The sequence below is a fragment of the Miniopterus schreibersii genome, assembly GCF_964146895.1.
Source record: "Miniopterus schreibersii genome assembly, chromosome: 1".
Classification (NCBI taxonomy): Eukaryota; Metazoa; Chordata; class Mammalia; order Chiroptera; family Miniopteridae; genus Miniopterus; species Miniopterus schreibersii.
Genome location: NC_138101.1, coordinates 119,768,407 through 119,782,948, shown reverse-complemented (window position 1 = coordinate 119,782,948; position 14,542 = coordinate 119,768,407). Strand labels below are relative to the sequence as shown.

The window sequence follows — 14,542 nt, the reverse complement described above, 5'->3', positions numbered from 1 at the left end:
GTATTTTACTGAGTCAATACTCAAATTTGCCTAGAATTTCTACCTGTAATAAAAATAATAAAGTAATTGTGATAATAACAATAACAGTTAAAATTTATTGATTTCATACTATACTCCAGACATTCTTTTATATGTAACCATATCTTTAAAATTAATATATTAATTTATGTAGCTGTCTTTGTTGATTTATACTGACAAGCTAAATTTTACTTACCTGTATCTCAGATATATCTGCTAACCAGATTTCACAGTGGCCCTATTAAGGGAAGATTGAGAAATTACTTCTTTCTGGAAATTGTTCTCATAGTTGTAGTCTTTTTTTTGTCTAGAATTTTACGTTATTCTCTCTTGTGTCATAGTAATTTGGGCCAGCTCTGTTTACAATGCCTACCTTAATGGAGCTTTTTTTCTAACATTAGTTTATAGCACCTGAATTTGGAAATACAGGTACAGCAGAAAGCTTTCCACATGAAAAGTGCTGAAAATAAAGAATTTCATTATGAATTACTATTACACCTTAAAATTACTCTACTGCTTAACAAGAGTAAATTTATTATATTCTATCTCACATATTAGACACATATAAATTCAGAGTCCAGAGTACTAACCATTACACCATGGAACCGACACACATAAATTCATTTTGAGCTGAACTTTAAACTTATTTTTTGTGTGTCTTCCTGAATTTTTGAAAATTATTACAGGGAATGATGGCTATTTTATTTAACTTTGTTTCATTTGTTTTTGTTAGTTGAAATAAGAAACAATTGGGGAAAGTCCTGTCGGATATCGAGCATTCTGCTATAGATCACAACACAGGCCTAAGGACATGTGTATGGAAGTAATAAGGATTTCAGTTTCTGCTTGTTGGTTGTCAGTCTCATTTTGCTAAGAAGGTGATTTTTAAAAATTGACTTGTGATTTCACTTTGTCTTGTAGTTTTATTTTCAGCATGTATAGGAAATAATGAGGGAGACTATTATTCTGAACTTTAATGCATTTAAATGCACTACTAATATATACTATTTATGGAGTACCTACTATGTGCTAGGCACTATCTTGTGCACTTTACATATTTTTTACATACTCATATAATTCTCACAGCAACCCTAAAAGGTAGTATCAATCTGCTCATTTTACCTATGAGAAAAAGAATGTTTTTTTTTTTTAATATATCTTCATTGGTTTCAGAGAGAGGAAGGGAGAGAGAGATAGAAACATCAATTATGAGAGAGTTGTTATTGATCAGCTGCCTCCCGCACATCCCTGACTGGGGATCGAGCCTTAACCCAGGCATGTGCTCCCACCGGCAGTCGAACCTCAATCTTCTGGATCCAAGGTTGACACTCAACCGCTGAGCCACAACCTGCCGGACAAGAACATTCTTAACTGATTGGCTAGGTCATACTAATAAATGATAGGGCTGAGGTATGAACCCAGTGTCTGACTACAAAAATCCATGTTTTTTTTTTTTTTTTTAAAGTCCTCACCCTAGGATATTTTTTCTATTGCTTTTAGAGAGAGGGGAGGGAAGAGGGGGGAGACACTTCGACTGGTTGCCTCCCGCACGTGCCCCAACCTGGGCCGGGGATCAATCCTGCAACCAAGGTACGTGTTCTGGACCGGGAATCAAACCCGAGACCTTTCAGTCCATGGGCTGATGCTCTAACCAGAGCCAAACTGGCTAGGGCAGATCCACATTCTTTACTTCCTTTCAGCAGAAAAAAAGATAGTATAGAATTCATAATTGTGGAAGAAGGGAAATTGACCATCATCAGGCCGTATACACTAGAATTGAGAAATAAACAGCCTACAACCAGCAATTTTTAAAGGAAATGTGATTCAAGAAGATGAGGTGCTTTCTTAAAAAGCTATGTTTGGGGTCATGGGAACAAGTAAGGGTAAATCCCACTGCTTTTTGAGAGGTTATGGGAAAAACAACCATTCACTTTCCCTTTTATCAGGAAGAAAGATTTCAACTTGAAAGGGTAAATTAAAGATTGAGTAAAATTAGATAGTATCAAAAGTGATAATTTATTTACTTTAAATGAGTGTCAGTTTTCAGGCACAAACAAATTATATCCTCAAGGACTGAAAGAACTTCTATATGTAATTGTAGAGTAGTGGTCATTAAACTTCAAAAATCTTACAGAATGGAACAGTAGTCAAAAGACTCTTAGTGGGCAAATAATCCCTTTTTCAAAGAGCAGGAAAAAATAAATTCTGAAAACTATACAATCCAGTAAAGTTGATGTCAACTTTTAGCATAATTTTAGGTTGAGTTTTAAAGTAGATGATTTTGGTCATTAGGAAAAAAAACTAAAACTGAAATGAAAGTATTACTATATACTCACTAAAATGGGTAAAGTACCAAGTGCTGACAAGACTGTGCAGGAACCAGAACCCCCATCCACTACTACAAAGGGTGCAGCCACTTTGGAAAATATTTTTGCAGTTTTTAAAATAAAACACTAGCTAGTCCCAGCATTTTTCATTTAAAAGAAATGAAAATGTGTCCACACAAACATTTGTACATGAATGTACAACTGTATTTGCAGTAATCCAAAACTAGAAACACCAAATGCTATCAACAAGCAAACAAATTGTGGTATATTTATGCTAGGGAATACTAGTCTAAAATGGAAAGGAATGAACTGTTGATACATAAAGCAACATGGATGCGTCTCAAAATCATTGTGCTAAGTAAAAGAAGCTGGATAAAACAGAATATGGGTTGTATCATTTAATGTATATAAAATTTTAGAAAGTGCAAACTAATCAGTAGTCACAGAAAACAGATCAGCAGTTGCCTAGGGATAGGATAGAGGAAGAGATGTGTTACAAAGAGGGGCAAGAGGAATATTTGGAAGTGATGGACATGCTCATTATTTCGTGTATGCATAAGTCAAAACTCGTCAAATTGTACACTTAAAATATGTACAGTTTACTGTAAAGTATACCTCATTAAATTTTTTTTTTTTAAGATGGTTTGAGCTCAGAGAATGATAGTTGCAAAGAGTTTGTTATATCAAACTTAGTTCATTGGGGAGATAGGATGAGGTCTGTTCTGCTGGTTGCTAAATGGACTACCTTAAATATATTTTTGTTTTGATATGTGAGGTATTATCTGTATTTGATAAATATGAAATGTAGTTAGTTGGGTTTGCAGATAGTACCACTTCAGTGTATCTGGCCTTAGTGTTCTAGGTATTAACATTTTAAGAGGAATATTGACTATATGCATCATAAGAGAGAATAAATACCAAGAAAGGACATCTGAGATAATTCAAAGCAGCAAATTGTCAAATCAGACTCAAATGAGTTAGAGATCTTGTGCAGTGTTTTGCTTTACTAATACTTTTAAGGATGCAGGCATTCAAAAGGCATAGACCAAGCAGGGAGAAGTCCAGGATCCTGAGCACAGCTCCCCAAGTCCTTCCTTTCTGCATCAGATATGCCTTTGGTTCAAAGTATTAGAGGCGGTCTCTTAAGTGAGGGGCGCAAATTTATACACAGCAGAGAGAATTTAGGTTACAAAACATCTTCATTTATTACTCAGAGAGTTACATAGCTTATTCAACAATTTCCAGGGAGCCCATAAATTCGTAGATTCTATCTTGTTTCATTTACCTTGCACAATTCTAAATCAAAGACACCCTGCTAAAAACAAAAACGTTCTATGGATAAGGACTCTCTCCCATAACAGAAATAGATCTTGTATGTCAATTTTTTAACTCTTCCTTCTTTCCAACATCACAGCTATTTTTAGAAATATGAAGGTTTGTTAATACTGAAGGTGGACTAGATTTGTTCCGTATGGTTCAGGAGGGCAAAACTGGTTCCAGAGGATAGAAATGAAAAGGATGCAGATTACAGTTTGCTACATAAAGCCTTTCTGACAATTACTTATACATTAGGGGGTCTACAGGATGGAAATGCTCTCGTTGCTAGGTGTGTGCTTCCAGACAGTGCAGGAAAGAGGAGCTTCTGCTTTTCATGGAGGTTGAACTTGATGGCCTCCACTTCCCATCCAACCCTAATGGATTTGTCTCTAGTAGAGTAGTACTATTATCTGTTTATGTTCTTAGATTTTACTGTCTTTACTGACTTATAGGGATGGAAAGACATTATTATTTTTTTCTAAACTCATTTAATTCTACTTACTATTTTATTTGAAATCTTTTTTCCCTGTTGATTTTCTCAAGTCATTTGTGATTTCTTTTTCCCCCCCTCAGTTTAAGATCCTTAATGTACCCATGTCTTCCCAACTTGCTGCAAATCATTGGAACCAGCAACAGGCAGAACAAGAAGAAAGGATGAGAATGAAAAAGCTCACACTAGATATCAATGAACGACAAGAACAAGAAGATTATCAAGGTATAAAATCATTTATAGGACAGAAACAGAAAATTTTGATGCCTTTTGGACTTTTTAAATATAGAACATCAGTTGTTCTCGAACTTTTCATGCCATTTATATATATTTAGACTTGAGAAGTTGAATGTTTTTTATAGTCCATTCTGTCTTCATTTTTCTCTCACCTACTTGTAAAATAAAAATAATGTAATTGTCATCATAATTTGCTAATTCCATAATTCAGTTCTGTTCCATACCATTAGAGCTATGTTTGCAAGTGAGATAGTAATAAATTTTTAATCATGTTGTCAGCCAACTGTTAGCAAATTAACTCAAGTATTTATTATCTCATTTTGTCTATTTGGGAATCTAGCTCTTGAGGAACCCATGTTCCTTCAGATTTGGGGGTATGCTCAAATTAGGGTTCTACTTTTATGCAGGCATACTTAGCATTCTTGGATTAACTGGTACCTTATGCAAAGAATTCATGGATACTTCGTAAACCTCATTTGGCATTTCTGTAGCACTCAGATTTTAGAGCCATAACATGGTTGTTTATATAGTGCTGTACTGACAAACTGCTTTTTTGTGCAAGAGAGTGTTGTGTAAATAAATACTTGGTTTTCTTTTTCTTTATTTTTAATCCTCACCTGAGGATATTTTTTCCATTGCTTTCGGGGCGGGGGTGGGGGGAGAAACATCAACTGGTTGCCTCCTGTGTGGGATCAAGCCTGCATCTGAGGCATGCATCCTTTGCCGGAATCGAATCTGGGACCCTTCGGTCCACAGGCTGACGCCAAATCGCCAGTGCAATACTTGGTTTTCTGTCTTTAAATCCTACTTCTAGAATCTCCTCTTTCAGTTGATAGCCAGCGTTCTTACTGATAAATAATAAGCTGATACTCAATAAAACTATGGGGCAGACACTGTTTTATGTACCTTTTCAAAGCATTTAACCCTCACAATTCTATAAATGATTATTATCCACATTTTACATTTAGGGAAACTGAACCCAAAGTCCCACAACTAATAAGTGGCAAAGCTGGAATTTGAACCAATATTATCCTGTTCCAAACACTATGCTTGTAATTACTGTATTATACTGTGGCTCATATTGTTTTATTGCCTCACAAGACACTATATAGAGGCCAGATTGACAGTAAGGGAGACATTGGGTCTTAAAGAGCACATCTCATCTCTTGATGTGCTCTTTCAGTATTTCTTAATCATTTTAGTCTGTTTAATGGTTATTTTTCTTTAGTCATCAACCTGACAGAACTAATACACTTGATCTCCCTAGGGTTTTATTTGCTTCATGGGGGGAGTACACTTACCAGAGTTCACCACCTTTTCTGTTTTGTTCCTCATGACAGAAATGCTGCAGTCTCTTGCCCAGCGCCCAGCTCCAGCAAACACCAATCGTGAGCGGCGGCCCCGTTACCAACATCCAAAGGGAGCGCCTAATGCTGATCTAATCTTTAAGACTGGTGGGAGGTAGGACTATCTCTCTCATTGCTCCCTTAGCTCTTCTGTGAATAAATTAATTCTGGATTATACTTAATGATAAAGGCCTAATTATTAGCAAAATAGAAAAGCCTTTGCGTTGTAGATGTTTGAGAAAAGAAAATTAGTTATAAAATGTTACAGGTTTTTGGGTTTTTCTTAAGTCTTGATTTCACCCACACTGATTTTGGCTCTCTCCAAGTGGACTTCCCTGGTTTTTAAATTTTCTCTTTTGTATTTATAGAGAAGACTGGTTATAGATTGGTTGAGAGAAATCACAGGCTTTGTGTTAGGATATCTCAGGTCAGTGTTCAGGCATCTTAATGTTTACAGAAACTCAAAACCTGTTTGCTAGACTTACAAGCATGCAGGTTGAGTTTGTTTTGAGTTACTTTTTTTGTTTGTTTTTTAAATTATGAAATGTCCTTCTGGGATTCATGCCAGTTCTACTTGAACTTGAGTTGCTTAATGTGAAATAATTAAAACTCTATAAAGAATTTCACATAGAACATGTTCTCTAATGCCACATTCATCTGTTTTTAAAGAATAAAAGTATTCAAAGTTTTTCTGGGACTTGACTTATACCATCAACTCAATTTTCTTTTTCGTGGTCAGGTTATGATCAAAAGTAACATTGGCTTTGCCACTCCTACTGATTTCTCTCCAGGTATTAGTGTTTAGGCTAAAGATATACCATAGCCCCTAGATGTCACCTTGTTTTGGAGGGCAGGTGAACAGGTGTAGAAGAGAGTGTGGTGAGAGTAGTAACAGGAGTAAATTCATTTGTTGAAGAGAGTAGCATTAGGGAAAATGCAGATGTTGTTTGAGCCTGTGTTTTTTACTCACTAAATATACTTGTGTGTTCCTGATAATGATTTTCTTTGAACTATATGTTCAGACAACTCGAATCAAATTGAAATCTAGAAAACTGGTTTGTCATGACAGTTTAGAGATCTGTTTTTAACGTCTGTTGGGTGTAATGTTTTTAGAAATCAAAGTTAGAAATGCTGGAAAAGAAAAAGAAATACTATACAAACCCATCCAATTAGGCATAATAATATATTAGGTTATATTTAATTATCCAAACTTCACTAAAGTCCTTTAATGAAACCTTTTATTCCTGTCAAAATGTAGAAGCTGCTAGGTTAAGAAGCCATGAAAATATTAGTTTTCTGCTTTTATATTTTTTTAGAGTGGCTTTAAATATATACCATAGTGTTCTTGATAATACGTGTTTCCTCTTTTTGTCTTGTGATTGGAGAAAAGAACTGTTAGAATATTTTTATCTTGATGTTTTCCATCAATTTCACATGTCCTTATTGCAACTTACCATCTCTGAAGAGCATTATTTCTATTAATGCCTGATTCCTTCTTGAGTCAGATATTGCAAGTGTAGCATCTTTTTCTAATTTCTAAATGGTTGGGTGACTTTTCAAAATCAGTAAGAGTATTATGTTTGATACACAGTTGGTATCTGCAGTAGGGTTTGTTCTTCTCAGCTTACATGCATCCAGCTACCGTGGGTGTAGTACTGCACTATGGAAAATTGAAAAGTAGGAAAAAAAGTGTTAATCTTCAGTCTTACAGTCCAGTGGGAAAACCAAGTACAGGTAACTTGAGAGAGCTAATTCTGCCCTAGTCATAATATTTCTTCAAAAAATCATTGATTGAGAATCTGTGAAGTACCAAGCATTTCTTAGACAGTAGGGAACAAAAGTATGGGAAAACGGATGTGTAAATGTATATGCTTTGATGGATGTGTATATGAATACAAAGGTATGCCTTTCTTAGTTTGGTTGCAGGTTTTCAAGTCATTTTCCAAAATTCTTTGTTAACATTCTGTTTTTCTCCCCCCCTCCCCCAGTTAGATAAATTTGGAAGAATTGGCCACATTTGTTCTTTCTCACCTCCCACTGTGTGGCTAACTGTAGCCTGCTGCCTCCCTGCCATTTCACTGAAACTGCCTTCCCTTTAGCCACCAAGCTGCCTCCTAATGATTGCTTCATTCAGCACTCTCTTAGGCTATCAGAGTACTTAGCATGTGGACCCTCTTCATCATCTTGGCACACTCTCTTCTCTTGGCATGGCTCTGCTGTCTTCTGGTCTTTCTTTTCTCTCCTTGACTACCACTACTCCTGTCTCCTGACTTCTTCGTGTCTTTAGTTTCTAACTGTATATCTAACTATCTTCTAAACATTCAGCTAGACGTCTCAGAGGAACATAAACCTCAATGTGTCCTCCACCCCCAAGCCACTCTCCTCCCCTGTTCTCTGGCTCAGTGAATGGAAGCGCACTGCCCACCCAGTTGTCCAGACTACAAATGGAGGTTTTTAGTTTAGATTCCTCTCTCCCTCAATTCCCTTATCTAGTTAATTAACATATTCTCTAATTCTGTTGCTGTATGGCTCTTACACTTCCCCATTTTATTCCACTTCTGCAAGATCCTAGATCCAGCTACCGTCACCTCTCATTGCATTATTGCCAGCAGCCTCCTGATCTGCTTCTCAGTATCCAATTTCAACTTCTGTTTCATTCTCTGTGCTGAACCCACAGTGTTCTTTCTAAAATGAAATCTGCTGTCTGATTATGTGAGCTCTTCTGTGGGTCCTCATGGCTTGTAGGATAAAGTCCAAACTCCTCCACTTGGTTACATGTTGCAAATGTACTTACCTTATTGGCTTTATCTCTGCTATTTTTTTCCCTGTTCCCAACCAAGCTGGCCTTTTAGTTCTTTTTATCATTTTTTGGCCTCCCTCTGGATCCCTCTCATGCTTTCCCCCTGGATAGCGCCTGTTCCTCCAGCAGGTCTCTCTGGTATTCTAAAGTCTGATAGAGGTCAGTTTGTATTTGCTGCCCCTGGCTCAGGGTCTTTCCACAGACACTGCTAATCACTTGTCTCTGTTCCCCATGAGGTTGAAGAATGGGAGCAGAGGTGTAGCCATTATAGCTCCTCCATAGCTCTTAGTGACCAGCACATAGTAGATGCTCAGTAAATATTTGTTGGATGGACAAAGGGCCTTTAACAAATCTATTTGTAGTCATTTAATAAACTTCTTCCATGTGTTCTACTCCCTAGCTCTTCCTTTTGTTTCCTGATTTTGTGAGAATCCCAACTCTTCAGCTACCCTCTCTACCTGTTTTAAATCTTTTTAAAATCCTAAGTCAAAAAAGAAAATCCTAATTTGTCCATGACTCTTAAAAATGGCCCTCTGCAAACTGTGGAGATATTTTCAAAGCTAGTGCTGCTGTTAGAGTGTCCTTGTAATAGCAGCGTAGAGGAGCTGGCAGACATGAAAATGTGAGTTTTTGAGCCTGTTGAGCACCAAATTTTTTTTGCTGTTTTTTAAACTTTTTTTTAAGTGAATAAATGTAGTCAGACTAACTGATGAGGCGGAGTCTCCAGTGGTTTGGCTCCTCTTTATTTTCTCCTATTTTTAACGCTGCGCCAGACTTAGTCAAAAGATATGTATGTCTTCAGTGGTTCACCAGATATCTTCAGGAAAACATGCTGAGCGGGGAATTCCTGTACAAAGGAACGAAAAAAAAATTCTGTGAATGAAGTCTTAAAAACAGTTTCAATTTGACTTAACTTGGCTAGTGCTTTAAAAAAAAAAAATTATATGGAGATAAAGGGAAATTTATTTAGAAACTGGTTGTCAGAGCAGTTTAATGTTTTTCTTACCTGTGAATTTTGATAAGGCTCCAGCCAGGCATTATGTTTTTTTCATGTTCTAATCAGGATTGAAAAGGGCTATAAGTTAAAATTTCAGCCTTTCTCATGGGACAGTAATGCTCTAACAAAGTCTAAACAAGTGATGAGTTAAAATAGCAGTAGTACTCTAAGTAAATAATTACCCAGGGTATCCTATAGTGCAGAACAAGGTTGTTTTCCACTCTGCTAGGGTTGAAAAACTGCAACTTAGCATTTTCGGTAGGTGTTAGTACTAAGATGGTTTATATGCTGCAAACTTATATGGATTACACCCATGTGCTTTAATTATCTTGACTTTTATTAAACTGTTGGTTCTGATTCGTTTCTTATAAGCTCCCAGGTGATGTCAAAACTGCTGAAGTTGTGGACCACACTCTTGAGTAGCAAGGGGTTACATACTATCAGACTTTTTTAACCCATCTTAAGGAGAGTATGCATATTTTATTAGATATTCTCTTTATGTCCTTATTGTAAGGTTAAGTAAGTGATAGTTTTGTTATAAAATAGAGTCCCTCCTAGAATAGCATTTAATCCAGAGTGTATATTATAAGTACTTTGGGGGCTCTTAGATTTTTAAATCTCTCAGAATCAGTTCGCTTATAAACCAGTCAAGTGACACCTCCTACACTATAACTAGTGATATAAGTGTGTCTTACCTACCAAGGACTATGAACATTTTTTTGCCTATCATTCATTGTTTTAGACCATTGCTTTCTCTTGATTTCAGGAGACTTTTATCTTCCCTTTCTCTCAGGGAATACTTGTGTTAATTGACCTTTTTTCCCCCATTTAATTCAGTTCTGCATGAATTATGGATATATCCAGATGACTATATACCTTTTCATATTTGCATTTTATTCTTTGAAAGTTTCTTGCTAATGTACTTGCCTTGTGAAAAACAAACTGTTAGTTTACTAGAGCTGCCATAAGAAAGTACCACAAACTGAGTGACTTAAGTAACAGAACTGTTTTCCTCACAGTTCTGGAGGCCAGAAATCCAAGGTCAAGGTATCTGCACAGTCAGTTCCTACTGAGGGCTGTGAGGGAGAATTTTTTCTATGCCTCTCTCCTAGCTCTTCTGGTGGCCTGCCAGAAATCTTTGGTGTCCCTTGAGCAGCACCATCCGATCTCTGTCTTCATCTTCATGTGGCATTCTGCTGGTGTGTGTCTGTTTCCAAATCTCCCCTTGTTCTAAGGGCATGGTTATACTGGATTAGGGGCTCATCCTACTCTGATATGGCCTCATCTTAATTGATTACATCTGCAGTGACTCTATTTCCAAAGAAGGTCACATCCTGAAGTACTAGGAGTTAGACTTCAATGTTAATTTGAGGGGTGCACAGTTCAATCATAACACAAACCATGAATTCTCAGCATATTAGAAAGTAGTTGTAGGAAAGATACCTGGATCAGTGTCAGAATTGCTTTTTTTAGTGCCTTTTTTCAGGCTCCTATTGTCTTAGTCCAGTAGGAGTTTGTGTTCTCTTTAAAAAGCACTGATTAGCCTGGAGAAGACAATAAACAGTGGTTGGTGATATTTAGGGGTCTTTTCTTGCCGGAGGATTACTCTCAGTACTAGTTCTTTAACATTGCCCTGTTTGCCTCTAGGAGACGTTGATCCAGCAGCACGTGTCATTTCATTAGGTCCTGTATCTGATGTTGTGGATAGTGGAGTCCTCCAGCAATTGAGTGAGAGCAGTGGACACATCTCAGCATGTCGGTCTAGAGAGTTGCGAATCTGAACAACCTGGGACAGGCTGGGGCCATGAGGCAGAAACAGCAGCCTCTGCCTACACCGGAACAAGCCGCTTCCAGATAAGGCATAAACGGCCTTTTGTAATGGAAATCACGTGAGGGTTAATCTTCTCTGAGAATGGCAGTCAAGAAATGAGATGGTTAACTTGACTACTGAGCAGTTACACCCAGAAGAGCGTCAGTGCGATGACTGAGCCGGAGAAGCAATGGTTGTAATGGTAAAATGGTATGGGGGAAATGAACTTGAGTTTTAAACTTGATTTGAGTTACAGTGTCTCTGAATTGAACATCCCATGTTGGAAGAAGATACATTTGGGGGCTCCAGAACTACAGTAGAAAAGTATAGCGTGAGCAGTAAAATCTTCTAGTAAAAACTTACATGCAGGACAACAAAATGATGAAAGATCAAAATACCAGATAATCCACCAGGAAGGCTTTTGTTTAGTAATTTGTTTCAGGAGGAACAAGGGATGAGGGAGAAAACTCAGTTTTATCCATCAGAGTCAGTGATACAAAATTGCCTATTAGGGTAAAAGAAAAATGTGAAAGACTATTAGTATAACAAAGAGCTTGGATTCAGATGGCTTAGGGAAGTCACACCAGCCTGAGAAGAGGGATACTGAGCCCATTGTAAGTATCATTGAAAACAAATGTGCCAGTCAGCATGTCACAGAAAATGGACGAAGGACAACAAGAAGTGGATCAGAAGATTTTGTTGACCTTCATGGGTTTACAACCTCTGTCTCTAAACAAAGTATGGAAACAGTAGAGCTTTTATTTTGCTTTTGTTTTTGTTTTGTTTTTGTTTCCCCTTCCCCCCCCCCCCCCAAATAGAAATGAGGGTTCTTAGTCTGTTTCTGGCAATCTGTTAATTTCTTAGGATAGTTGTCTTTCGTTTGCTTTCCAATAGGCATAGTAAATTTAGTTAAAGAGCACATCTGTATGCTACAACTTGATTACATCTTTTTTCTAGCTATTTTTCATTTTTTCTTTTACCATGTTTCAGTTTCTGCATGTAGAATTAAATAAGAAACAAAACTTGTAAAGTTGTAACATTTCACATGGAAATGCTGCCCGATCTTCACCAGCTTCAGAAATCTGACCTTTGCCAATGCTGCAATAAAGTGTTGTAATTTAGATCTGCTGTGGTTGCGTTTTATTTGGGTTGGGTTTTGGAAACCTATTAAATGGATAAGTCAGTATCTTCCAAGGTCATCTTCGTCCTTTATAAAGTTGTCTCAGAGACAATTTCTTTAGCATGTCACTAGTAGTGTTGCTCTCACTTCAGCATTCTGTATTTACATTCTTTTCCTGGATGCCTGAGTTATTAGCTTACCTTTGGGTCAGTATGAAAAGTAGCCTGTGGAGTCCAGTGGAATAAATAGGCTTAAAACTTTGCCCTTTGATCCTTTGATGCCACTTTAGAGGACTAAAAAGCTAAAAAGGCCTCTGGCAACCTAAGAGTCTCCCTGTGAGAGCTGCCCAGGCCCTTGCATGCTCTTAGTCTCTATTCAGCCATTACATACTTGACCCAGGATAAAAAACCCAGTGGCCAGACAGAAGAAAGGATACAGATAGCACACAGTAGCTAGAAGAGCCAAACAAAAAGCAAGACTAGAAAAGTAAACACATAAAGGAGACACAGAAACATAAAAGAGGAGAGATCCTGGCCCAGAACCCTGTAAGGCCACCCCATGGTGGTGATCCTGAAACATGTGGAATGTTAGCACCAGAAGAAACCCTCAGTTTGCAGATGGGGGCTCATCCTGAGAGGCTGGCGCTTAATTCCTTTCAGTGCTGTGAGATCAGTCATTGGTGATGTCAGAGTTTTTTATGATTAGCAGAAATAATAACTTCACTAAAGGAAGTAAATAGGCCTAGAGTGGTGAGGCCAACAGCAAAAAGAATGGCAGACCTTAGATTTCTTAATAACTATAGCCATATCATAAAATACTTTTATAACACTCATACAGGAAAACCTGAGGTAATGGTTTAAAAAAATTTTTTTTATAAGAGGCAGAGGTGAAATATATCTCAGATTCCCTTCTAAAATGGCTTTAAAGTTTTTTACATTCAGGGATAAACTTCCATTTATCCAGAAGCCAGTGTTTGTTTGTTTGTTTAATATGTCTTTATTGATTTCAGAGAGGGGGAGAGAGAAACATCATTGATGAGGGAGTCATTGATCCGCTACCTCCTGCACGCCCCTCACTGGGGATCAAGCCGGGCACCAGTATATTATTTAGTTGAAAATGAAAGATACCCAACTTAAATCTCTTAAACTCACAGGAGATTATTGTAAGGATCCTAAAGTTTGAAACCAAGACAATATTATTGGTCTCTAGACATGACTAAATGGAGTCTGAACTCTAATGTGTGCTTTCTGCTCCTTGGTTTTATTCTTCCTCACTGTCTCAGTGGACTCTGGCTGCCATAACAGAATACCACAGATTGGGCAGCTTAAACAGCAGGCATTTATTTCTCAGTTTTGGAGGCAGGAAGCCCGAGATCAAGGTGCCAGTTTCTGGTGAAGCCTTGGCTTGCAGCTGGCTGCCTCTCACTGGGTCCTTATATGGCCTTTCCTCTGTGCATCCCTGATATCTCTTCTTATAAGGACACCATTCCCACTGGGTTAGGTACCCACCCGTATGACCTCATTTAACCTTTAGTTACTAAAGGCCCCATCTCCGAGTATAGCTATACTGGGGGTTGGGGCTTCAACCTATGAATTTATTTGGGGACACAGTTCAGTTCATAACACTAACTGTAAACTTGGCTGCCAGATGTCCTTGAGTTTTATGCCTTGTAGCTATACAAGTAACACATACTCTGCAGCACAATCTGCATGCCCACAGAACTGCTAGTCCCACTTGGCATAGGTGTCTGTCCTTTGACCAGTGTGATCTGTGGTCAATGGGGTGGGTCCTGTGAAATCATGGCTGCTCTCCAGCATCCTTCATAATTACCTGGGGAGGGCCACTTTCTAAACTAAGGATGCAAAATTGGAGTTCTCTCAGATTTTAAATGGGAAGTTTTCCACACAGCTATAAGTGCATTTCTAAAGTTTGGTTTTAAAGGATTCTGAATGTTTTATCTATATAAGCTCTCATTTACTCTGAATGGCTAGCCCCTGGGTGTAGCTGTCCCAGCTCTCAGTCTGGTGGTCTTCCCTGGACATCTTTTGAATGAAAACAAAATGGAGGTGGAGTCCATTTA

General features: G+C 37.8%; 1 protein-coding gene across 6 annotated transcripts in view; it reads left to right on the top strand.

The window, feature by feature from the left end:
- UPF2 (UPF2 regulator of nonsense mediated mRNA decay) overlaps positions 1 to 12,463 on the top strand; it is a gene marked incomplete at its 3' end in the record, with an annotated part of 108,177 nt that extends 95,714 nt beyond the window's left edge. For 4 of the 6 annotated variants that reach the window (XM_081132476.1, XM_081132472.1, XM_081132475.1 and 1 more), the window contains 3 exons: positions 4,236 to 4,377; positions 5,730 to 5,850; positions 11,180 to 12,463. In XM_081132476.1, the coding sequence (XP_080988602.1) occupies positions 4,236 to 4,377; positions 5,730 to 5,850; positions 11,180 to 11,189 (273 nt within the window). Of the gene's footprint in view, positions 1 to 4,235; positions 4,378 to 5,729; positions 5,855 to 11,179 lie in introns of those variants that run through there. The other 2 variants (XM_081132474.1, XM_081132473.1) reach the window with 1 other exon arrangement.
- Between the last annotated feature and the right edge of the window lie 2,079 nt (positions 12,464 to 14,542).